The 22612-nt window shown below is 50.0% G+C and overlaps 2 protein-coding genes across 4 annotated transcripts; one reads left to right on the top strand and one right to left on the bottom strand.

Annotated features, from left to right (window-relative positions):
- Nucleotides 1–200: 200 nt before the first annotated feature.
- Nucleotides 201–5704, bottom strand: LOC138825109 (probable D-lactate dehydrogenase, mitochondrial). Its single transcript, XM_070019512.1, has 11 exons — nt 5574–5704; nt 5370–5482; nt 4915–5056; nt 4681–4822; nt 4411–4570; nt 3580–3779; nt 3349–3477; nt 3145–3272; nt 2450–2540; nt 2251–2362; nt 201–2161 (listed from the first exon to the last, which is right to left on the bottom strand). Exons 1-11 carry the CDS (start codon nt 5640–5642, stop codon nt 1996–1998), a joined length of 1452 nt encoding a protein of 483 aa, XP_069875613.1. The 5' UTR covers nt 5643–5704; the 3' UTR covers nt 201–1995.
- A 4701-nt stretch (nt 5705–10405) lies between these two features.
- On the top strand, nt 10406–21599 carry LOC138825108 (zinc finger protein 1 homolog). 3 transcript variants are annotated; one of them, XM_070019509.1, is made up of 5 exons: nt 10406–10503; nt 10975–11071; nt 12380–12446; nt 16438–16564; nt 19330–21599. In XM_070019509.1, exons 2-5 carry the CDS (start codon nt 11025–11027, stop codon nt 20406–20408), a joined length of 1320 nt encoding a protein of 439 aa, XP_069875610.1. In that variant the 5' UTR covers nt 10406–10503; nt 10975–11024; the 3' UTR covers nt 20409–21599. The 3 variants fall into 3 exon arrangements, with proteins under 3 accessions (XP_069875610.1, XP_069875611.1, XP_069875612.1); XM_070019510.1 differs by lacking the exon at nt 10975–11071; XM_070019511.1 differs by lacking the exon at nt 10406–10503 and having other exon boundaries at nt 10931–11022.
- Nucleotides 21600–22612: the final 1013 nt, after the last annotated feature.

Here is a 22612-nt window from a genome sequence, read left to right as displayed (position 1 = left end):
GTGGGTTCAGCTCCTCCACCAGGGGGCCCAGCATGCTTTCCTGGACACAAGCCCTCTGGAAACCATTCATGTAACAGCCATTTATAAGAGTGTGGAAAGTCATAGAAGAATGCTCTTATTCTAAGGAGATAGTGAATGATTTTGAGACATGTATAATCTGAATCCCAGTTTGTTTCCCCCCAAACAACGCACAAAGCAAGTAAGGCAAAAAATATCTGTTGTTGAACCTTCACAGAACAATGTGCTGGTTATTTCAAATGTTCTGTATGTTTAGAATTTTTCTTAATAAAAGAAACTGTTAGGAAATGGCATTTTCTGAACGAATTCTAGCTGCCAGGTACTGGAAGGCACATCAACTTGGGACAGCCTCTGCTCAGTTGCCATGGTGGGCCGGGGGAAGGGGCTACACTATGCTTGGAAGGGGAAGGGGGCTGTTTACAGGGTGAGGCTGGACCAATAGTTGGATTGTTCATTTCCTGCAGTGGCTTGGGAGAGGGCTGATGATTGCCACCAAAATCCTTGGCATATCCCAGCCTCAAGCACAGGTCACTGTCACTGTTGTCTGAGAGTACCCAGAGATGGGATCCCAGGAACTGAAGTTGGATTGAGAAAGCCACAGGAAGCTGCCTCCCCTCAGAGCCAAAGGGGGAGAGTGGGGAGGGGATTCTAGAGAAAGCCTGGGCTCTCCAGATTCTGGAGGCTGCTGCTGCTCACTTGCTCTGGCTCCCGCATCCCTTGCCTAGCCCCTTTCCTTAGGGGGCAAGAGGCCCAGGGTGGGAGAGAGGAACAGCTCTGTGAGCTCCTGGGACCTGCAAGGGGTGGAGGATTTAGAAGCTGGCCATACACCCCCATCCTGGGAGGTGAGAAGACTAGGGATTGGAGTTACAGGATGTAGACAGAAGAGCTTTGGGCAGCTGTGGCCCAGAGCAGATGGTGTCAGGCGCCCTCTTGTGGGCATAGTAGAAACAACTGCCAAGTTACTCTAGATGGGCTCTGACTTGGGGGATCCCGAGACAGGCAGGCTGCATGGTGGACTGAACTTAACTTTGAGGGCAAAAGCTGGTAATGTCATCCATTGCAACGTGGAGAGGTGTGGCACAAGGAGGAGGATCTCATTTCTATTTCTAATGAAGCAGCAGCTTCCAGAATGCGTTTGATATTCTAAGGCCTCGTGGGGAGGCTGCCAAAAAACAACCAACCAACAAAACCCCACCAAGGGCAGGGGTTCAGCCTGAGACCACCATCTTCCCCAAGCTTGTGTAAATCAGAGGACAAGGCTCAAAACAGTGGGCAAAAGTCAGTACCTGAAGAGGAGAGAGTGGCTATGTAGGTTCTACCTACTGCTCCCCAGACATGACAAGTAGAGTACAGATTAACCTGGGAGAGGGCGGGGGGAAAGGAAGAGCTCCTCATTCCAGGAAAGGAGTATTCCTGTCCAGTGTAGGATGAAGGATCCTGGGCCTAGTGGTGAGGAGGCCGCTGGAGAGGGGTGTGATCTTAGTCTTCAGGTGACATCCCTCCAAGCCAGGACGGGATATGTAAGAGCAGAGAGGAGCTGGGTGTCAGTGGCTCACACCTGTAATCAGAGCTACTCAGGAGGCTGAGATCTGAGGACCATAAAGGCAGCAAAGCCAGTGAGATTTCAATAAATCACCAAAAAGCCAGAAGTGAAGCTGTGGCTCAAGGGATAAAGTGCTAACCTTGAGGGAAAAAACTCAGGGACAGTACGCAGGCCCTGAGTTCAAGCCCTAGTACAGGCAAAAAAAAAAACCAGTTAAGCATCCTGGGCCATCCACTGAACCAAAGATGTCTGAGGGCAGCAAGAGGAGTGGGGAGGGGCTCACTTTGTCTCCCTCTGACTTTAGGCCCTTGCTATACAAGATCAGCTGACAGCATACCCACTGTCCATCCTTTGCAGAATTGGAGGCTTAAAGGAAACTTCCAGAACAAGGGCTCTGTGGTCTGGAGGCTTGTAGGCCAAGCATTTGAAGCTTCTCACAGCACCTTGCCTGGGTTCATGAGGCCGAGGGGGTCCAGGGTAACCTTGAGCTGCCGCATGGTCTCCAGGGCCACAGCACCAACTTCTTCCTGAAGCAGCTGCCGCTTGCCCATGCCAATGCCATGCTCCCCGGTGCATGTCCCGTGGAGTGCCAGTGCCCTCCTGGAATGCCATGAGAGAGGGCTCTCAGCGACCTCATCTCCGACTCCCTTTGCCTTCCCTCCATTCTCCTTCCCCAGCTCAGCCCCTACCTGCCCAGCCCTTCGGCAAAGACTTTGACTCGATGGAGCTCCTCAGCATCATCTGGGTGGATCATCAGGATGCAGTGGAAGTTGCCATCACCCACATGCCCAAGAATGGCTCCTGGGGGCCCAGAGGATAGAGCTGCCATTGGCCCAGGCACTCGGCAGCTCTAGTGCTTCCCTCAGTACAACGGTGAGTGGGCAGAACCTGTGAGTCCTGAGACTTTCAGCTCCTCCTTGGCCTGCACCAGGATCTCAGGCAGCCGGGAAATGGGCACACACACGTCCGTGGAATAGCCCTGAGTCAGAGGACAGCCCAGTGAGTTTCTTCCCATCACCTATTGCCTGCCTGAAGTTAAAGGACCACTGTGATCAAAGTTAAGGATGGGACGGAGGGTCTAGCTTCAGCTCTTGATTTCACAGAAGTAAACAGCCTGCTCTTCTCCAGATGACTGGCCTGGGTGTGTGCCCCATACCTTGCTAGCCCAAGCCTTCAATCTTACCCTGGATCCCCAGCCTCAACCATGTGCAAATCCCCTGCACCCTACACTACTGAATCAGCATGCCCTGCCTGGAGTCCAGCCTTCCTGTCAAGCCTTCCTTTCCAGGTTGTGTGAACTTCTTCTTTTCCACCAAGATTCCTTCCCTGTCTTTCCAATTGCTAAGAGAGCCCAGAGTGAGGCTTTCTGTGAGGACTCCCAAGCATTAGGACAATTCCAATCTCTCTCTAGACAGCATTTGAGAAGCAGCTGGGTAAGGACAATCTGTAGTCTGGATTCTGATGCCCAGCCCAGTTCTAGGGGGCCTCAGCCCACTGTTCTATATATACTGGAGGGTGGTGGGTTGAGGAAAGGGTTTATGGCCCAAGTGCAGACCCCCACTTCATTCCAGTCCCAGGCTTACCTTGCAGCCAGGAGACACAGCCAGGAGTGCATACCAGATATTATGGCGTGCTGTCCAAAGCTGTTTGCGTGCCTCAGCCTCATGGGCCCAGGAGAACTGGGAGCCTCCGTTGTCTTGAGTGATTGCCTCTGCAGTGGGAGGAGACAGGTTGACCTGGGGCTTGACACCAAGGTGAGCCGCACAACCCTACCCTCTCCAGCACACCTGCCCGCTGCCGTTGCTCTTCCAGTGCCTGCTGGGAGCCGTGGAACTCCAGGAAGAGTGTGGGAGCCACAGGATAGTTCAGTTTGCTGTATCTGTTGCAGGCATCCATTGCGACATCATCCAGGAACTCTGAGACCCGGAAAAGGGATGGCCGAGATGAAGCCAGGCCTTGAGACTTGAGACAGGGGCCTCTTCTGTGGACCCCACCTCCACTGCCAGCCCCTGGCTCACCAATGCGGGCCACAGGCACTGCCGCCTGGAGGATCTGCACAGTGCTGTCCACTGCAGCCTGGACACTGGGGAAAGCACAGGTGGCGGCTACCGTGGCCTCAGGGGCAGGATGCAGGCGCAGGGTGGCAGATGTGATGAGGCCCAGTGTCCCCTCAGAGCCCACAAAGAGCCCTGTGAGGTTGTAGCCGGCTGCACTCTTCCTGCACACCAGGGACACAAGGTAGCTGAGTGCCCTGGCCCAAGTCCTGGGAAATGACTGCCCAGAGGTTTGACCCCCAAGGCGCCATGTCTGGGCTGGCCCTTCCCAGACCCCAGTTGCCATCATAGAACTTGCTGTTTCCCAGCCCCTGTCCACCCCACCTAAATCTGTGTGTGTGTGTGTGTGTGTGTGTGTGTGTGTGTGTGTGTGTGTCTGTCTGTGTGTCTGTCTGTCTGTCTGTCTGTGTGTCTGTCTGTGTGTCTGTCTATCTGTCTGTCTGTCCTGCAGATTGAACTCAAGGCCTGGTGCTGTCCTATTTTGTTGTTGTTGTTGTTTGTTCAAGGCCCGCAAAGGCTCTACCACTTGAGCCATGGCTCCACTTTCAGCTTTTGGGTGGTTAATTGGAGATAAAGAGCCTCATGGACTTTCCTGCCTGGGCTGGCTTTGAACTGGGATCCTTAGACTCGGCCTCCTGAGTAGCTAGGATTATAGGCCAGAGGCACCGGCCCAGGCTCCTTATCAGCCTTATGAGGGGTGAGCAAACGCCAGGATCAGCAGTGGCCCCTGGCAAGTATGGCCCATCCATACGGGAGTGGGCTCTGGGAAGCAGGCCCAGGGCAGCGGGCACTCACCGGAAATGGCGCCCTTGCCCCGCAGTGTGGAGCAGCCGGCCATCAGGCAGCACCACCTCCAGGTTGAGCACGTTGTCCCGCATGGTACCATAGCGCACGGCGTTAGTGCCCGAGGCTCCGGTGGCAGCCATGCCGCAGAGAGAGGCATCTGCACCTGGGTCTGGAGGGCAGACCGCTGGGGAGGGCAGCCGGGGGCCCAGCCCAGCCCCCAGCGAGCCCGGGGAGGGTGCGGGGGACCGGGAGACGGGCAGGGAAAGGTAGCCGGCATACCCACGGGGAACCAGAGGCCGGTGTCGCGCAGGTGAGCGTTGAGGGCCTTTCGGGTGACCCCGGGCTCCACCACCACCGAGAAGTCCTCTGGGTTCAGCTCGGTGATCCGGTCCATGTGGGTGAGGTTCACGCACACACCGCCCTGGGGGCAGGCGGGTCGGGATGACTCGGGTCCCAGCCCAGGCCTCAGGAGGGGCGGGCGCCCCCCGGCCCCCCCGACCCCCTCCCCCGTACCTGCACGGCGCAGACGCCCCCCTCCAGGCCGGTGCCCGTGCCGAAAGGGACCATGGGCACGCGCTGGCTGTAGCACAGGGCTGCCAGCCGGCTGACCTGCTCCGCGCTCTGGGGCCACACCACGGCATCGGGGGGTTGGCACCTAGGGGCCGGTACCCAGGTCAGGTCCCCGCAGGGGCACAGAACGCCTGAACTCTGGGCTGGGCGCTGTCCCGCAGCTCTCCAGCTCAAGGCCCGCGCTCCACCGCTTGAGCCACAGCGCCACTTCCAGTTCTCTGGTTTCCCGGACTCTCCTGCCCGGGCTGGCTTTGAACCACGATCCTGACAGATCTCAGCCTCCTGAGTAGCCACCGGCGCACACCTTTCTGCAGGGAGCACCCCAAAACAGCCGCCGAGGGGCGCGGCCCAGGACTGCCCTCGCCGCCCCCAGCCCCGGGTCCCCGGGTCTCGGGTACCTGTGCACAGACTCGTCTTGCCCGTGGTGCTCGCGGACGGCGGCAGCAGTGGACACGTGGGGGTCCCCCACAACTATCTTCAGAGCCTCCACGAAGCTCGGGCTGAGCTGGCCCTGCAGGGGAGAGACGGTGTCACAGGAAGGGGGGCTCCACCCCCGCGGGTCAGGCATCTCAGGACCCTGGGAAACTCGGGACCCGCCCAACCTGCGACCCCCGGGAGCAGTAGCCCCTCCGGGGGAACAGCCCCCAGGTGGCGGCCCGGAGCCAGGCCATGGCCGGTTGGCAGCCGGGTTCGCAGTCCGGCAGCCGGGTTCGCAGTCCGCGGAGGGCCGGTGACCAACACGGCCGCCTGGCTCCGCCCCTGGCTGCGCGCCGGAGCCTGTTTAAGGTGGTGCGAGTTTAAGGTGCCCCCCCCCCCCCCACTCCGCAGACAGATCTCGCTGGGTCAGGGACAGCTGGGACGCCAAGGTCAACACCAGCTTTGGTGGCTGGTGGGGTACGGGGGGGAGTCCTGGGCCGTGTCCCTCTGCAGCTGTTTTGGGGTGCTCCATGAAGAAAGGTGTTCTTTGGCCGGGTGCCTGTAATCCTCGCTACTCAGGAGGCTGAGATCTGAGGATCATGGTTCAAAGCCAGCCTGGGCAGGAAAGTGTGAGACTCTCCAATTAACCAACAGAAAACTAGAAATGGTGCTGTGGCTCCAGTGGCTGGCCTTGAGGGACAGCACTCAGGCTGAGTTCAAGCCTCACGGCCAACAACAACAACAAAAAAGCTCTTAAGAGGCTAAATCTCATATTTAACATAACCACAGTAACTATTTTTCATCTGGTAGAGAAATAAGGTGATGCACAAATCTTTTTTTGTGTGTTGTTGTTGTTGTTGTTGTTTCTGGTGCCAGACCTGGGGCTTGAACTCAGAGCCCTGGCTCTGTCCCTGGGCTTTCTTCCTCGAGGCTAGCACTCTACCACTTGAGCCATACCTCCACTTCCAGTCTTTTTAGGTGCTTAATTTGCAATGAGAGTCTCATAGACTTTCCTGCCCAGGCTGGCTTTGAACAGAGATCCTCAGATCTTAGTCTCCTAAGTAGCTAAGATTATGGGGTGAGCCATATATATATTTTTTAATATTGTTGATTCTTAGGCCCACATCCCTCCTTGAACTCAGTAATGTTTAGATGACCAGCACCTGCTGAAGAAGGATGTCATAATAGTTGTCTGACTTGCGTTAATATATTGTAATATCAAAAACAAATTTACAGCTGGACATAATGGTATACACCCTTATTTCTAGCACTCAGGAGGCAGAGAGAGTAGGATTGTGAGTTCTGGGCTAGCCTGGGCTATACAGGAAAACAATCTCAAAAAAAACTGTATCAGCCATGCACTAGTGGCACATACCTGTAATTCTAGCTACTCAGAAGGCTGAGATCTGAGGATCCCAGCTTCCAGCCCTAGCAGAAAAGTCTGTAAGACTCATCTCCAATTAACCTACAAAAAGCCAGCCAGAAGTGGAGATGTAATTCAAGTGGTATAGCACCAGCCTTAAACAGAAAAAAGCCAAGCAAGAGTGTGAGCCCCTGAGTTCAAGCCCCAGAACCAGCAGAACAAAAAGTGCTATGTCAGCTATTACTTTATTGAAAACAACACAACTCAGTGGCTTGACACTGTAAACATTCACTCTGGTTCATGGGTCCACAGGTCAGATAGATCCTTCCATTCTTGGCTAGATTATTATCCTGCAGGGATAATGTTCACCTGGAGGCCTATATCACTCAGAGAGTTTATACTCACAATGTTATTTATGGAAGCAATGAGTAAAAGGATAAACAGACATGATAAGAGCCATATATTGGAATGTTAGCCTCAGAAGGAAGGGAAATCCTGATGCAAGCTACAACGTGGTGAACTGGTGAACCGTAGGGAGCTTATACTAAGTGAAATAAGCCAGTCACATAAAGGCAAATATACTATATTGGTTCCATTTATGTATGGTACTTAAAGTAGCCAAAAACCATACAGGCCATTGAGTATGATAGTGCCACCTGTAATGCCATCACTCAGAAGGCTAGGCAGCAGGATCCCAAATACCAGGCCAATCTGGACTATGGAAAAAAAGCCAACTGGCTCATGTCTATGATCCTAGCTATTCAGGAAGAAGCTGAGATTTGAGGATTGCAGTTAAAGCCAGATAAATCAGAGACCCTTATCTCCGATTAACCAGCAAAAAGCCAGAAATAGAGGTGTAACTCAAGTGGCAGAGCACCAGGCTTGAGTGAAAAAGTGAAGTGAGAGTGTAAGGCCCTGAATTCAAATTCCAGTACTAGCAAAAAAAAATCCTTTGAAAACTTGATGAAGAGAAGGGAATCACTGCTAGTGGAAAGTAAGCGTGTTCGAAGAGAAGTAACATTCAACATGCTAAGAAAAAGAGCAGACAACCACTAGCGTTCAGTGTAGATGATGGAGAAAAGGGCACTGTGAAATCCTAGTAGAAAAAAAAATAGAAAAAGTAAAAAGGAGCATTTCAGTAAAATACACACTATTTTTCTTTTTAAAAAATATAATTTTAGGGCTGGGAAGGTGGCTCAGTGATAGAGTGCTTGCCTTGCATGCCTGAGGCCCTGGGTTCGATTCCTCAGCACCACATAAGCAAAAAGAAAAAAGCCGGGAGTGGCACTGTGGCTCAAGTGGTAGAGCGCTAGCCTTGAGCTGAAGAGCTGAGGGACAGCGCCCAGGCCCAGAGTTCAGGCCCCACAACCGGACCTCCCCCCCAAAAAATATAATATAATATAATATATATATATATATATAATTTTATTGTTGTTGTTAAGATGCACTGAGGAGCCAGGCACTGGTGGCTCATGCCTGTAATCCTAGCTACTCAGGAGGCTGAGATCTGAGGATCGCAGTTCAAAGCCAGCCCGGGCAGGAAAGTCCGTGAGACTCTTATCTCCAATAAACCACTTGAAAACCGGAAGTGGCGCTGTGGCTCAAGTGGTAGAACACTAGCCTTGAGCTGAAGAGCTGAGGGACAGTGCTCAGGCCCAGAGTTCAAGCCCCATGACTGACAAAAAAAAAAAAAAAAAAAGATGCACAGAGGAGTTACCATTTCAGAGGAGTCATTTCTGCAAGAGGTTCTCCCCCTCCCTCCAAGATTGAGTCTTTCTTTCTTTTAATGGGAAGGTAGTGTTTATGTTTAATTATGTTCATGAGAATGAAAAAGTTCTGGAGATGGATGATTGGGGTGGTTGTGCAGCAAAACACTGTGTTTTAAAAAAATATCTTTTTTTTTTCTTTATTCCTAAGGGAAAGTAATAGAAAATAGCATAGTTTTGAAATTTCGAAAATTCTTTAGAAACACTGTCCACATACAAAGTACTTAATAGTGTTATGCATAAAATGGTTAGAAGAATGTGTGTGTGTGTGTGTGTGTGTGTGTGTGTGTGTGTGTGTGTGTGTGTGTGTGTGTGTGTGTGTGTGTGTGTGCATGTTGTAGGGTTCTCATCTGTACATTTCAGGGCTTAGTCTCTTGAAAATATTCACAGTTTTTACAAAGTAGAGCACACTTTCCATATTTTCATATGTGTGATTTCTATTATTTTCTCAATTAATTAGACCCCTTCCCCCGTGTAGTTAGTAAACATCATTTTCAATGTCTCTTCAGTCTTACACACCTATCATCACATTACTTACCTCTGCTGAAAGCTTCTAAGATGTTTCTAATATTAAGGACTGGGCTGTGGCTCAAGTGGTAGAGTGGCTGCCTTGCCTAGAATATTTCCAGTGTTTTGCCACATAAATGGGTAAGTGAGGTGCATTCTTGTATACATATCTTTTTTTTTAAATGCACTAGGTAGGAAGTGGTGCTGTGGCTCAAGTGGTAAAGTGCTAGCCTTGAGCTGAAGAGCCCAGGGACTGTGCCCAAGCCCAAGGTTCAAACCCCACAACTGAAAAAAAAATTCAGACATATAAATGAGTTGGGTATATACAACAGTGGAAGGAAGATTATGCTGTTCTAAGAAGAAGTGAACTATCAAACCATAAAAAATGATATGGAGAAAACTTAAATGCATATTGAAAGAACATTACTGTCAAAAAATGTCTAAGGTTGGGGATGTGCCTTAGTGGTAGAGTGCTTACCTAGCATGCATGAAGCCCTGGGTTCGATTCCTCAGTACCACATAAACAGAAAAAGCCAGAAGTGGTGCTGTGGCTCAAGTGGTAGAGTGCTCACCTTGAGCTGAAGGACAGCGCCCAGGCCCAGAGTTCAGGCCCCACAACTGACAAAAAGAAAAAAGAAAAAAAAAATTATGTGAGTGACATTGTCTAAAAGAGAAATATATGCATTGCTTTAATTGTGAAATGTTAACCCTTCTGCACAACACTTTAATAAAAACAATGAAATCGTATTAAAAACTAGGAATTACACAATTATGTTCGGAAAGGTAATACTTGCCTTCTTGGGCGTATTTTTTTGTTTTGTTTTGTTTACTTTGGGGGGGGGGGTCCGGTTGTGGGGCCTGAACTCTGGGCCTGGGCGCTGTCCCTCAGCTCTTCAGCTCAAGACTAGCGCTCTACTACTTGAGCCACAGCGCCACTTCCAGCTTTTTTCTTTTTGCTTATGTGGTGCTGAGGAATCGAACCCAGGGCCTCAGGCATGCAAGGCAAGTGCTCTACCACTGAGCCACCTTCCAAGCCCCCTTGGGCGTATTTTCATAACGAATAGATTACTTGTGTGTGTGGGGGTGTGTGGGGGGGGGAGGTTGTTTTTTTTTTTGAGACTCACTTTAGAGAAAGAAATGGGCGGCAATTCACCACCCCTACTGAGAGAAATAAACATTTCGGGCCAAGATGGTCTTTGAGCTCATTCCACCCTCTAGACTTTGTAGAGCGTCCCTAACGGTGCAGCTCGGAGGCTTGTGGGAAATGTAGTTCCGCGGCCAACAGGACGCCGCTGCGAGGACCCTGGGCGCGCAGCCCTGACGTCTGCGCATGTGCGGCGCGCCGAGCGGCGTCTCCCCTCCCTCCCCCCCCACCCCAGGCTGAGAGTGGGTGACGAGACCCCCTCGTCCGCGCGTCCTCGCTGCCCCACGCCGTGGCCCAGAGCCGCGGAACCACGAGCTGAAGCCCTGCCCTTCCAGGTAGGAAAAGATGCTATCAGGAGGCTTGACGTGGCCTGCGGCCCAGGGGCCAGAGATGACGGGTGGGTTCCTGCCCGGGCGGGTGGGAGCCCAAACTTCGGTTGCAACCACGGAGGCGACGTCCGGGGCCGCCCTGGTCCTCCTCCGGGCGGAGCCCACGGGGTGGGCCTCGCGGCGGTACGGGGACGGCGGCGTGGGCGCGGGCGGCGGCCGGGCCTCCCGGCCTCCCTTTGTCAGGAGACGAGCCTGCGACCCACGGTGAGGCTCCGCGGCCGCACGGGAACGAGCCCGGAAGTCCCGGGGCGCGCACGCGGCCGGACCTGCGGGGCGGGGCGGGGCGGGGGCGGGGCCTGCCGCGCTGGGCCCCGCCCCGCGAGCCACCTGCCGCAGCCTGGTGCCTCTCCAGGTTGGAGGGGAAGCCTCCGCAATCCTCCAGAGGCGCAGTGAGCTGGAGCCCCGCTCTGTCCACAGGGTTTCCGGTCGTGTCTTCTAATCTTCACATCCAGCCAGTGTCTTCCGGTATGGTCATCGCTAGAAGGGCTCAGAAGGGGGAAGTGATTCACCTGAGGTCAGCCAGCCAGCTGCCACTTCATGTTACCTGACAGCGAATTGTTTTTCCTTTTGTCTTTTGTCTTGGCCTACTGGTGGTTTTCATACGTTTGAAATTTTCTCCCTGGGTGAATTCGCTGTTTACTCCTTATAGGGCACCCTGAAGACTATAAACAACTTTGTGATTTTACAAGTTTTCCCATGGACTGGGAGTATAGGCAGAGAACTTGCCTAGCATGGAAGAGGCCTTGCGTTTGATGTAGCATGGAAGCCAAGAAGGTTTCCTAGGATTCAAAAGTTTGGAAACTTTGGAACCAATTGCATTCTTTTTAGACGGTTAGCTTATTGTTGTTGTTGTTTTATTATTATTTTGTCAGTTGTGGGCTTGAGAACTCGGCCTGGGCACTGTTCCCAGAGCTCTGTTGCTCAAGGCTCATGCTCTACCACTTTGACCCACAATGCCACTTCTGGTTTATTGAGTGGTTAATTGGAGATTAGAGTCTCATGGGAACTTTTCTGCCCAGGCTGGCTTTGAACTGTGGTCCATAGATCTCAGCCTCCTGAGTAGTTAGGATTATAGTTATGAACCACCTGCACTTGACTGACTGTTAACTTTTATTGTGATTCTATTAATGGTTACATTAAGGGTACTATTAAGTCATTTCAGAGAGGCTGAACTTTAGTCCTGTTCTAGGTGTCAACCCAATAAAAGGCAGTGGGGAAGCATTTTTTTCTCTCTGTGTCTCTGTCTGTCTGTCTGTCTGTGGCAGTGGGGAAGCATTTTCTTCTCTCTGTGTCTCTGTCTGTCTCTCTCTCTCTCTCTCTCTGGCATTTGGCCTGGGGTTTGAGCTCATGAATTGGGTGCTGTCCTTGAGCTGTTTTGCTCACTTGAACTACAGTTTCCACTTTTTTTTGGTGATTAATTGGAGACAAGAGTCTCATGGAGGGCTGGGAAGGTGGCTCAGTGGTAGTGTGCTTGCCTTGTATGCATGAGGCTCTCGGTTTGATTCCTCAGCACCATATAAAGCAGGAAAGGCTGGAAGTGGCACCATGGTTCAAGGGGTAGGGTGCTCGCCTTGAGCTAAAGAGCTGAGGGACAGCGCCAAAAAAAGAAAAAAAGAGTCTCATGGAGTTTCCTGCTTGGGCTGGCTTTGAACTGCAATCCAATCAGCCTCCTGATTAGCGAGGATTAGACATGAGCCCCTAGTGCCCAGTTTAGGAATTATTATTTTGTCAGATAGTATGTAGAGATTTCTAAAACAAACATTGATGAATATGAGGCAGGTCAGTTCTTCAATAACATGCCTTCCTTTTTCTTCTGTTCCAGTTCTGTCTTCATAGTTCTCTGTCTTTACACCCAAACTGCAGAAATGAACAAAATGAGCAAATCCCAGGTGAGTTGTTTATTCCCTCTTTTTTAAAAAATATTGCATTTGTGGAAACTTACGTGGATCAAAAAATGAGGTAGAGGGCTGGGAAGTTGGCTCAGTGGTAGAGCACTTGCCTTGCATGCCTGAGGCCCTGGGTTCGATTCCTCAGCACCACATAAGCAAAAAGAAAAAAGCCGGAAGTGGCGCTGTGGCTCAAGTGGTAGAGCACTAGCCTTGAGCTGAAGAGCTGAGGGACAGTGCTCAGGCCCAGAGTTCAGGCCCCACAACCGGAAAAAAAAAAAATAAAAAAATAAAAAAATGAGGTAGAAAAGTATGAACCAGTTAGACGTAAGGAAAACACTAAAATAAGTGGTTGATGCCAGCCGTTGGGTATCCTTGCTTCTGTCTGTTAGGCCGTTTTCACTGGTGGACGGCAGCGTCTCACTGTGATTTGCAGGACCCTGATAGCCTGTAACGTTGAACATCTTTTCATGATTATTTGCCATCTGTACATCATCTCTGGTGAAGTGTCTGTTCACAATTTTTTGCCCATTACTTAATTGTTTATTTTCTTATTTTGAGCTTTCAGAGTTATTTGTATATTTAGATGCTAATGATTGTTTTTCAAAATTTTTCCCCAGTCTGGGGTTTGTCTTTATAGTCTTTGCTTTGTTGTCTGTGTTGGCCTGGCACCAAGATCCTCCCAATCTCAGTGCCTCAATCTAATGTAGCTGGGATGGTAGGCATGTACCACTACACTTGGCTGTCTGTTGAGAAGGGTCTCACACACTCCAATTGTCAGCCTCCCATGAAGAGAGGATCGCACGCTTGAGCCACCTGGCTTAGGGTATTTTAAATACTTTTTTTCCCCTCAAGTTATAGTAGATGGTATTTTTTTTTTTTTTTTTTTTGGGTCCGGTCATGGGGCCTGAACTCTGGGCCTGGGCGCTATCCCTCAGCTCTTCAGCTCAAGGTTAGCGCTCTACCACTTGAGCCATAGCGCCACTTCCGGCTTTTTTTTATTGCTTATGTGGTGCTGGGGAATCGAACCCAGGGCCTCAGGCATGCAAGGCAAGTGCTTTACCACTGAGCCACCTTCCCAGCCCCAGTAGATGGTATTAGAGAAAAGAAATAACTCAGGTATTGCTGGTGATAGCTTTGCTGGTAGCAATCTGACAATACTTACCAAGCAAACCTAGAGAAGTCTAGCTGTGTCTAAATATTTTTCACATGAGTGTTCAAGTCTCCAGGAGAAGATGAGCAGAGTAAAATCTCTGGTCGTAGTTTAGCTCCAGCTTCCCGAGTTTGCAGCAGCTCATTTGGGGAAGTCATTGGCAAGGTCATAAGAAACATATGGAAACATAAGGCTCAGCACAGTTGGTCCATCTGGCAGGTCAAAGTGTGGCTCGAGTATTGGGTGTCTGACAGGAATGTAATTAGAGGGAGTGGGATGCTCTGTATTTTCTGCTTGGTTTACTGCCACCTCTCAAGAGTGGATGAGAGCAATACACTTTTGTGGGGGGAATGAATATCTTCATCTGCTCCAAGGCAGCCTGTTGTGGTGGGAGACAGATGTGAGCACGGTGTTCAACATAAAGCAACCCGAGTGCAGACAGAATCTGGCTGAGGCTTGCCCCGCATCTGCCCTCGGGTGAGGAGGAGGAGCATAGAGGCAGCAAGTGGCCTTTTCTTTTAACTTTGTGTTCTCGACTCACTTCCTACTTGAACTGATTCTGAAGTTCAGACCCACATGCCACAGACTGTATCATGGTTGTCAGAGGCATTATTTTCTTCCAGTGTTATGACACAGAAAATGCAAATGCACAGCCATTAAAACATGATAGTAAAGTGCACCTTGGTACCACATGAGTGAGCTAAGAGGACTGAATTTGATCTAAAGTGCAGTAACTTCCCACCTGGGAGGGGAACTCAAAGCGAAACCTGGGTGCCTGCCTTCCCAGTGCTCTACATGCCCAACCTACCTGTAAATGTGTCAGGACATTCCCCCCCTCCCCTCCGTACCAGGGTTTGAACTCATGACCTATGCTTGCTTATTAGGCTAGTACTTTACCACTTAGCCACACCTCTAGCCCAGCACTTTACTGGTTATTTTGGAGATGGAGTCTCCCAGACTTTTCTGCCTGAGTTGGCTTTGAATCTCGATCCTCAGATCTCAGCCTCCTGAGTAGCTGTTTCCAGGCTTGAGTCACCAGTGCCCTGTTGTTACAGTGTCTAACTTGGTAACAGACCTCAGATGCCTGCTTTTGAATAACCGTGTTCCAGTTTATGCTAGAAGTAATTTGATGTGATTAGAGAATTACCATTTTTCCTTCTCCTTTTTTTTTTTTTTTTGTCATGGGGCTGAACTCTGGGCCTGGGCTCTGCCCCTCAGCTCTTTAGCTCAAGGCAAGTGCTCTACCACTTGAGCCATAGTGCCACCTCTGGTTTTCTGGTATTTTATTGAGATAAAGAGTCTCACGGGGGGGGCTAGGAAGGTGGCTCAGTGGTAGAGCGCTTGCCTTTCATGCCTGAGGCCCTGAGCACCACATAAGCAAAAAGAAAAAAGCCGGAAGTGGCGCTGTGGTTCAAGTGGTAGAGCTAAGAACTGTGGGACAGCGCCCAGGCCCAGAGTTCAGGCCCCATGACCGGACCCCAAAAAAAAAAAAAGTCTCATGGACTGGCTTTGAACCACGGTCCTCAGATCTCAGTCTCCTTAGTAGCTAGAATTACAGGCGTGAGCCACCGGTGCCCTGCCCATTCTTCCTTCTCTTACACTTTTTATTTTTTACTTTTGGCAGATCCTGGAGCTTGAACTCAGGGCCTGGGCTCTGTCCTTGAGTTTTTGTGCTCAAGGTTAGTGCTTTACCACTTGAGCCACAGCTCCACTTCCAGCTTTTATTGTAGTGTAGTGGAGACAAAGTCTCAGGGACTTTCCTGCTGTGGTTGGCTTCAGACCACAGTCCTCAGATCTCAGTCTCCTGAGTAACTAAGATTACAGACGTGAGCCACTGGCACCTGGCTCTCTTGGAAACTCTTTGTAGGCATTTCTTTTTTTTTTTTTCTTTTTTTTTTTTTTTTTGGTCCGGTAGTGGGGCCTGAACTCTGGGCCTGGGCACTGTCCCTCAGCTCTTCAGCTCAAGGCTAGTGCTCTACCACTTGAGCCACAGCGCCACTTCCGGCTTTTTTCTTTTTGCTTATGTGGTGCTGAGGAATCGAACCCAGGGCCTCAGGCATGCAAGGCAAGTGCTCTACCACTGAGCCACCTTCCCAGCCCTGTAGGCATTTCTTGTAGCTCTCTTATATTAAGTTCTGTTTGCCCTTCTCATGCTGTTGTTCTTTGGAGATTACTGTATTATGGGAGTGCATTAGGTACGTTCTTTCTAACTTTTTATGTGTTTTTCCTACATGTGGTATATACTGAATATTATTCTTTACGGGATTCATACTTGTCCTTCTCCTGCTTCTGCTACTGTGCTGGCTGTTATTTCATGACATGACTAAAATTTGTGACCAGTAAAGCCAGTCTCTCACCTTCGGAGTGAGGAGGGGTTTTGTGGCATCCAATAAGGGAGTCATATTACAAGAATGTTGTTGGAGTTCTATTTAGGTCTTGATCTTTGTCCGTTTCTGACTTCATGTTAAATCGATGGCTCATACTTGTAATCCTAACTACTTAGGAGGCTGAGATCTGAGGATCATGTTTTGAAGCCAGCCGGAGCAGGAAAGTCAGTGAGACTCTTATGTCTAATTAACCACCAAAAAGCCAGAATTGGAGGTGTGGGTCAAGTGGTAGAGTGCTAGCCTTGAGTACAAAAGCCCAGGGACAGTGGCCAGATCCTAAATTCAAGCCCCAGGATCCATGCATGTTAAATTAACTCCTGTAAGATATACATTTGAAGGACTCTAGGTTTCCACTCTCAGCCTCCCGAGTGCTGGGATTACTGGCATGCACTACCATGGCTGCTTTACTGTGTCCTTTCCGCACCACCTCAGATTGAAGCATGTGTCATTTCAGGGCTCGGTTTCGTTCACGGACGTCACTGTGGACTTCAGCCAGGAGGAGTGGGAGCGCCTGGACCCCTCGCAGAGGATCCTCTATATGGATGTGATGTTGGAGAACTACAGCAACTTGCTGTCCGTGGGTAAGCGTGGCCCTGGGCGTCGCTCCCTGTCTGCCAGGCAGCACTCTGTCCTTTCTCAGCTACCAAAAACCAGGAGCTTCAGAATTACTGAGTGTTGGCCTGTGTCTTCGCGTGTTGAGGCTGAGTGAATCCAGCCTCTGGAGTTCTACCTTCTTTATTCACCAACTGCTTAGATAGCAGGAACCAAAGTACGTGTGATTGGAACAACAAAAAGCTGTGGATAGTGTAGTTAAAATGACCAACACAGGCTGGTCCATGGCTCACGCCTTTATCCTAGCTGCTCAGGAGGCTGAGATCTAAGGATCACAGTTCAAAGCCAGCCCAGGCAGGAAACTGTGAGACTCTTATCGCCAGTAAACCACTCAAAACCAGAAGTAGCGCTGTGGCTCAAGTGGTAGTACGCTCACCTTGCGCTGAAGAGCTGAGGGACAGCATCCAGGCCCAGAGTTCAAGCCCCATGAATGATAAAAAAAAAAAAAAAAAAAGAATGATCAGCTCAGAACTTTCTAGGGATGATCTGAAAACAAGGGAAATGAGAGAAACTGTAGAAATGATATCGGATATCACTTAGGAGCAAGTTGGTATCTTCAAAATATTTTCTAGAATGTAGTTTGTGGCAAAGTGTAGTGGTGCATGCCTGTAATCCTAGCTACTCAGGAGGTGGAGGTCAGGAGGACTGCAGTTCAGCCCAGGCAAAACATTAGTGAGAGTGGTGCTGTAGCTCAAGTGGTAGAGCTCTCGCCTTGAGCTGAAGGGCTGAGGGACAGCGCCCAGGCCCAGAGTTCAGGCCCCACGACCGACAAAAAAAAAAAAAAAAAAATTTTACAAATATATATGTTCAGCCGGGCGCTGGTGGCTCACGCCTGTAATCCTAGCTACTCAGGAGGCTGAGATCTGAGGATCACGGTTCAAAGCCAGCCCGGGCAGGAAAGACCGTGAGACTCCTATCTCCAATAAACCACCAGAAAATCGGAAGTGGCGCTGTAGCTCAAGTGGTAGAGTGCTCGCCTTGAGCTGAAGAGCTGAGGGACAACGCCCAGGCCCAGAGTTCAAGCCCCACGACCGACAAAAAAAAAAAAAAAAACATTAGTGAGATCTCATCTCAACAAACAAGGCAGGAGTGATGCTTCACACCTGTATTCCCAGTTACACAGAAGGCTTAGTCATGGTCTCAAGCCAGCCATGGGCAAATGTGAAACTCTACTAGAAAAGTAGAAGCAGGGGCTGGGAAGGTGGCTCAGTGGTACAGCGCTTGCCTTGCATGCCTGAGGCCCTGGGTTCGATTCCTCAGCACCACATAAGCAAAAAGAAAAAAGCCAGAAGTGGCGCTGTGGCTCAAATGGTAGAGCACTAGCCTTGAGCTGAAGAGCTGAGGGACAGTGCCCAGGCCCAGAGTTCAGGCCCCACGACCGGACCCAAAAAAAAAAGTAGAAGCAAAATATGCTCTGTAGAGCACCTGCCTAGCAGGTGTTAAGCTCTGAGTTCAAACTCTAGTACTACAAAATAGAAAAAAATTAGTTTTAAAATCCCAACATCTTCAGAGGCCGCTGAAGACAGAAGGCCTTTGCTGTTCGTGGCCATGCCTCCAAATGTCTGTCTGTCCTTGCTCAACTTTCTTCCCTGCTGCAGATACTTAACTTGGCGTGATGAGATACTCTTTTTTCTTCTCTTTTTTTCTTGCCAGTACTAGGGCTTGAATTCAGGGCCTGGTTGCTCTCCCTGAGCCTCTTTGTGCTCAAGGGTAGTGCTGTACCACTTGAGTCACAGATCCACTTCCAGCTTTTTCTGAGTAGTTTATTTATCCACTTCCCTGGGCTGGCTTCAAATGGTGATCCTCAGATCACAACCTCCTGAGTAGCTAGGATTATAGGCGTGAGCAGTGGCGCCTGGCTTTGTGAGCTGCTCTTTAGTAGTATTTTTTGGCTTGTCAGAATAGTGACTTTCATGTTTTAGCTCATGGGAATTGGTTGAGATGAGCAGAGGTTTAAAAAAGGGGAAAGAGCCAACATATGTGCAATTAACGCGGGTCCCACCACAACGGGGTAGCCCCGCACCAGTCACTAACCCTCACCCGCCCAGCGACTCCCACTTCACATCTCCACTGCTTACTCTCTTGGTCTCTGTGCCGTTCCACGTCCCTGAAGACACCTAAGTCCTGCCATCCCTGGAGTCGCCAGTCTTTCTATGTCCCCGGCCTGCCCAGTTCAACCCAGGGCCTTGCTCATACCCTCAGCCCCTTTTTATTTTTTATTTTTTATTTTTTTTTGGGGTCTGGTCGTGGGGCCTGAATTCTGGGCCTGGGCGCTGTCCCTCAGCTCTTCAGCTCAAGGCTAGCGCTCTACCACCTGAGCCATAGCGCCACTTCCGGCTTTTTTTTGTTTTTGTTTTTGCTTATGTGGTGCTGAGGAATCGAACCCAGGGCCTCAGGCATGCAAGGCAAGCACTCTACCACTGAGCCACCTTCCCAGCCCCCCCTTTTTATTTTTTAATTTTGTTTTTTATCCACTGTAAGGTCGTTTTGTCATCTGGCAATGCTATATATGTCCATTGTCAGTTTCTCCTTTTTTTTTTTTTTTTTTTTTGCCACAACCTTGTATGTTTTTGTCTTTTCAAAGTTTAAGAGCAAGAAAAAGATGGCACCAGGGATGTTTTCGTGGTGGGAGGGAGCTATTCATCTGATAGATCAGAAAGATAGACTGTTCACGGAGACTCCACTGTGAAATGGTGAGGGGCTGACTAGTGCGTTTCTTTGTGCTCCATCCTAGAAGTGTGGAAGGCTGATGAGCAGATGGAGGGGGACCCCAAAACCCCAGACGAGCAGGCAAGGCAGTTTCTAATCCTCAAGAACCAAACCCCAGTGGAAGAAAGGGGTTACCTCTTTGCAAAAACATTTCATCTGAACACGGACAGTGTGTCTTTGAGCCAAGTGCCCTATAAATACAGTGGATATGAAAAGGCTGCGCCGTGTCGCGCGGACCCGCTTCGGGACCGGAGCTATGTGGGCAAGGAGGACGATGAGTGCAGCGGTTTTGGAAAATCACTCCTCCGTCTGAAGCAAGAGAAACCCCAGTCTGCGGCAGAATATGCAGAATATAATAAAAGCACCAAAGCCCTCAGCCCTAAGGAAGTGATTTTTAAGCATCAGAAAATGAAAAACTTGGTTCAGCCGTTCGTTTGCAATTACTGTGACAAGACCTTCTCGTTTAAGTCGCTCCTCGTTAGTCATAAGAGAATCCACACTGGGGAGAAGCCCTATGAGTGCAACGTGTGCCAGAAGACCTTCTCCCACAAGGCGAACCTCATCAAGCACCAGAGAATCCACACCGGGGAGAAGCCCTTCGAGTGCCCCGAGTGTGGAAAGGCGTTCACCCACCAGTCCAACCTCATCGTGCACCAGAGGGCGCACATGGAGAAGAAGCCCTACGGGTGCGGAGAGTGCGGCAAGACCTTCGCCCAGAAGTTCGAGCTCACCACACACCAGAGGATTCACACCGGAGAGCGGCCCTACGAGTGCAGCGAGTGTGCAAAGACCTTCTTCAAGAAGTCCAACCTCATTATCCACCAGAAGATTCACACGGGGGAGAAGCGCTACGAGTGCAGCGAGTGCGGCAAGTCCTTCATCCAGAACTCGCAGCTCATCATCCACACGCGGACTCACACCGGGGAGAAGCCCTACGAGTGCACCGAGTGCGGCAAGACCTTCAGCCAGAGGTCCACCCTGCGGCTGCACCTGCGCATCCACACCGGGGAGAAGCCCTACGAGTGCGCCGACTGCGGCAAGGCCTTCAGCAGGAAGTCCCGCCTCAGCGTCCACCAGAGGCTGCACGCGGGGGACAGACCCTGATGCCGCGGTGGCTCTTCCGGGGGAGGGGCTGGAGGGTCATGGGAGCGCATGCTGGCCGGCAGTCTCCATTGAAAAGACGGGAAGATAGGACCCCGGGAGAACACAGCCTCTTGGGAAGCGAGGAGTGCACGCCACTGCACATCATGCGGACAGCTGCGGAATTGTTCTCTACAGTGCTGGGGATGGACACCAGGGTCCATGTGTGTGTGTGCTCTACCACCGAGCTGCAGCCAGCCCATAGGGAGCTTCTTAAAGTCCCTGAGAAGTAAGTAGCACAAACATGTACAGACAGTACCCTAGAGATCTTTTTTTTTTTTTTTTCCTGCCAGTCCTGGGGCTTGAACTCAGGACCTGAACACTGTCCCTGAGCTGCTTTTGCTCAAGGTGAGTGTACTACCACTTGAGCCACAGTGCCACTTCTGTCTTTTTTGAGTAGTTTATTGTAGGTAAGAAAGAGTCTCATAGAGTTTCCTGCCCAGGCTGGCTTTGAACTACTGTCCTCAGATCTCAGCCTCCTAAATAGCTAGGATTGCAGGCGTGAGCCACCGGCACCCGGTTCTACCCTGGAAATTTATGTGGGAATATTCCACGAAACACACATCATGTTTTAAATTTACGTATGTGAAGTTACTGGGAGTTTGAAACATTTGTCTTGGCAATCATTAGGGCACATCAAACAAGATTTTCCACATTAAACATGACTTTCGGTACCTTTCCCACCTGCTATGCATTCCAAAAGGAATAGATGTAGCAAGGAGCCTGCTCCTCCTGCTCGCTTCTGTGACCATCATCACTGCATGGCCTCTCCACTAAAGAAGTGACAGTTTGGCAGAGTCTCAACCTGCGTCCAGGTTTGAAGATTTTTCTAGAAGATTTATACAAAGATGCAAGTGTGAGGTAAGGAAGAGGAACATGATGGAGGAGGCAATATGAACTGCGTTTCTCGACTCGCACTACAAGATACGAGTGTGCAGTGTAGACAGAACGCCGCATGCGTCATGACCTTGTTCCTGACTTACAGGTGCATGTCTTACCAAAAGATTACGTAGCCCAGAAAATAAACAAAACTATTTTTTGTGGGTTTCCCTGTTTCTTTTCATATTTTGATTGTCTTGTTTAAAAAAAAAATGGTAGAGTGCTCACTGATGTTACATTTCAGAGATATTAAAGAAAAAACTTATTTTAAGGAAACTCAGTATTGCATTTTAAATTTCTATGTGCATAATTCATTTTAGAAATGAGCAGAATCCTGCGGTTTGAAGGAGGTGTTTGGTCCTGCTTGGTGTGTGTCACTCTGTCCTGTACCATCCACACTTCACATGTGGCTGCCTAGAAATGTCCCCAGACCAAGAGAACGACATTACTGTTATTTCTGCACAACTGAAAGATTGCCTTTGTAGACGATGTCAGAAGCACAAATTCTGCTTTTACCTGGCAGCCACAAATAGTGCATTAGTATGATGGTACCTGGCAAGCTACTGGCTTCTTACTGTCAAAGGTCATTGGCGGACTATATGAATGGGAGCCATTTTCTGGGGACATTTTCCAGGGCAGCCACAGCCCACTGGGTCTAAGTTACAGTCTCACCTATTAAAGGAAAACAGCAGTTTCGTACACTGCTGTTGAAGTGTAAATTGTGACAGCCTCCTTAGGAAATACTGTGATTCTGTGTCAACATGAAGAACACAGTCTTCAAACCAGGTGCGTCACTCCTGGGAATCTGTTTCTAAGAAAAAAAAATAATAAAGTGCCAGTACATGAGATTTTATGTTTATCAATGTATATTGTAGTATTTTTGGTAAATACAAAAAAAACCCCAATATTAGAATAATGAACAAATTGTGGTAGAATGTATCACAGCTGAAAGGTATTCTATTGCAAAGAATATAATGTGGAGAGAACGCTCCGTCAAATGGGGAGGCCCTCTGAGAATATACCATTTTTGTAAAATAAATATCTAAACTCCTATGTATCTGTATCTGATTCGTGGGCCGGGGAAACAGTACCTTCTGTGTGTCCCCTCGAACTCACCTCAGCCTCTCAGACCACTCCCGCAGGCCCTCCACCAATCCAGACCAGTGGAAGGACGGAATGGCTGGGAGAGCAAAGGCATGAGCACCCAGAGAAGCTGTCCTGGGAGCCAGACAGGAAGTGCTCCCAGAGCCCTGTGACCACTGACCTCTGGAAAGGTCTGCTAAGACGGC

The sequence above is a fragment of the Dipodomys merriami genome, unplaced genomic scaffold (assembly GCF_024711535.1).
Source record: "Dipodomys merriami isolate MVZ:Mamm:240054 unplaced genomic scaffold, mDipMer1.0.p SCAF_134, whole genome shotgun sequence".
In the NCBI taxonomy this organism is placed as follows: domain Eukaryota; kingdom Metazoa; phylum Chordata; class Mammalia; order Rodentia; family Heteromyidae; genus Dipodomys; species Dipodomys merriami.
This window is presented reverse-complemented; position numbering and strand designations above follow the sequence as displayed.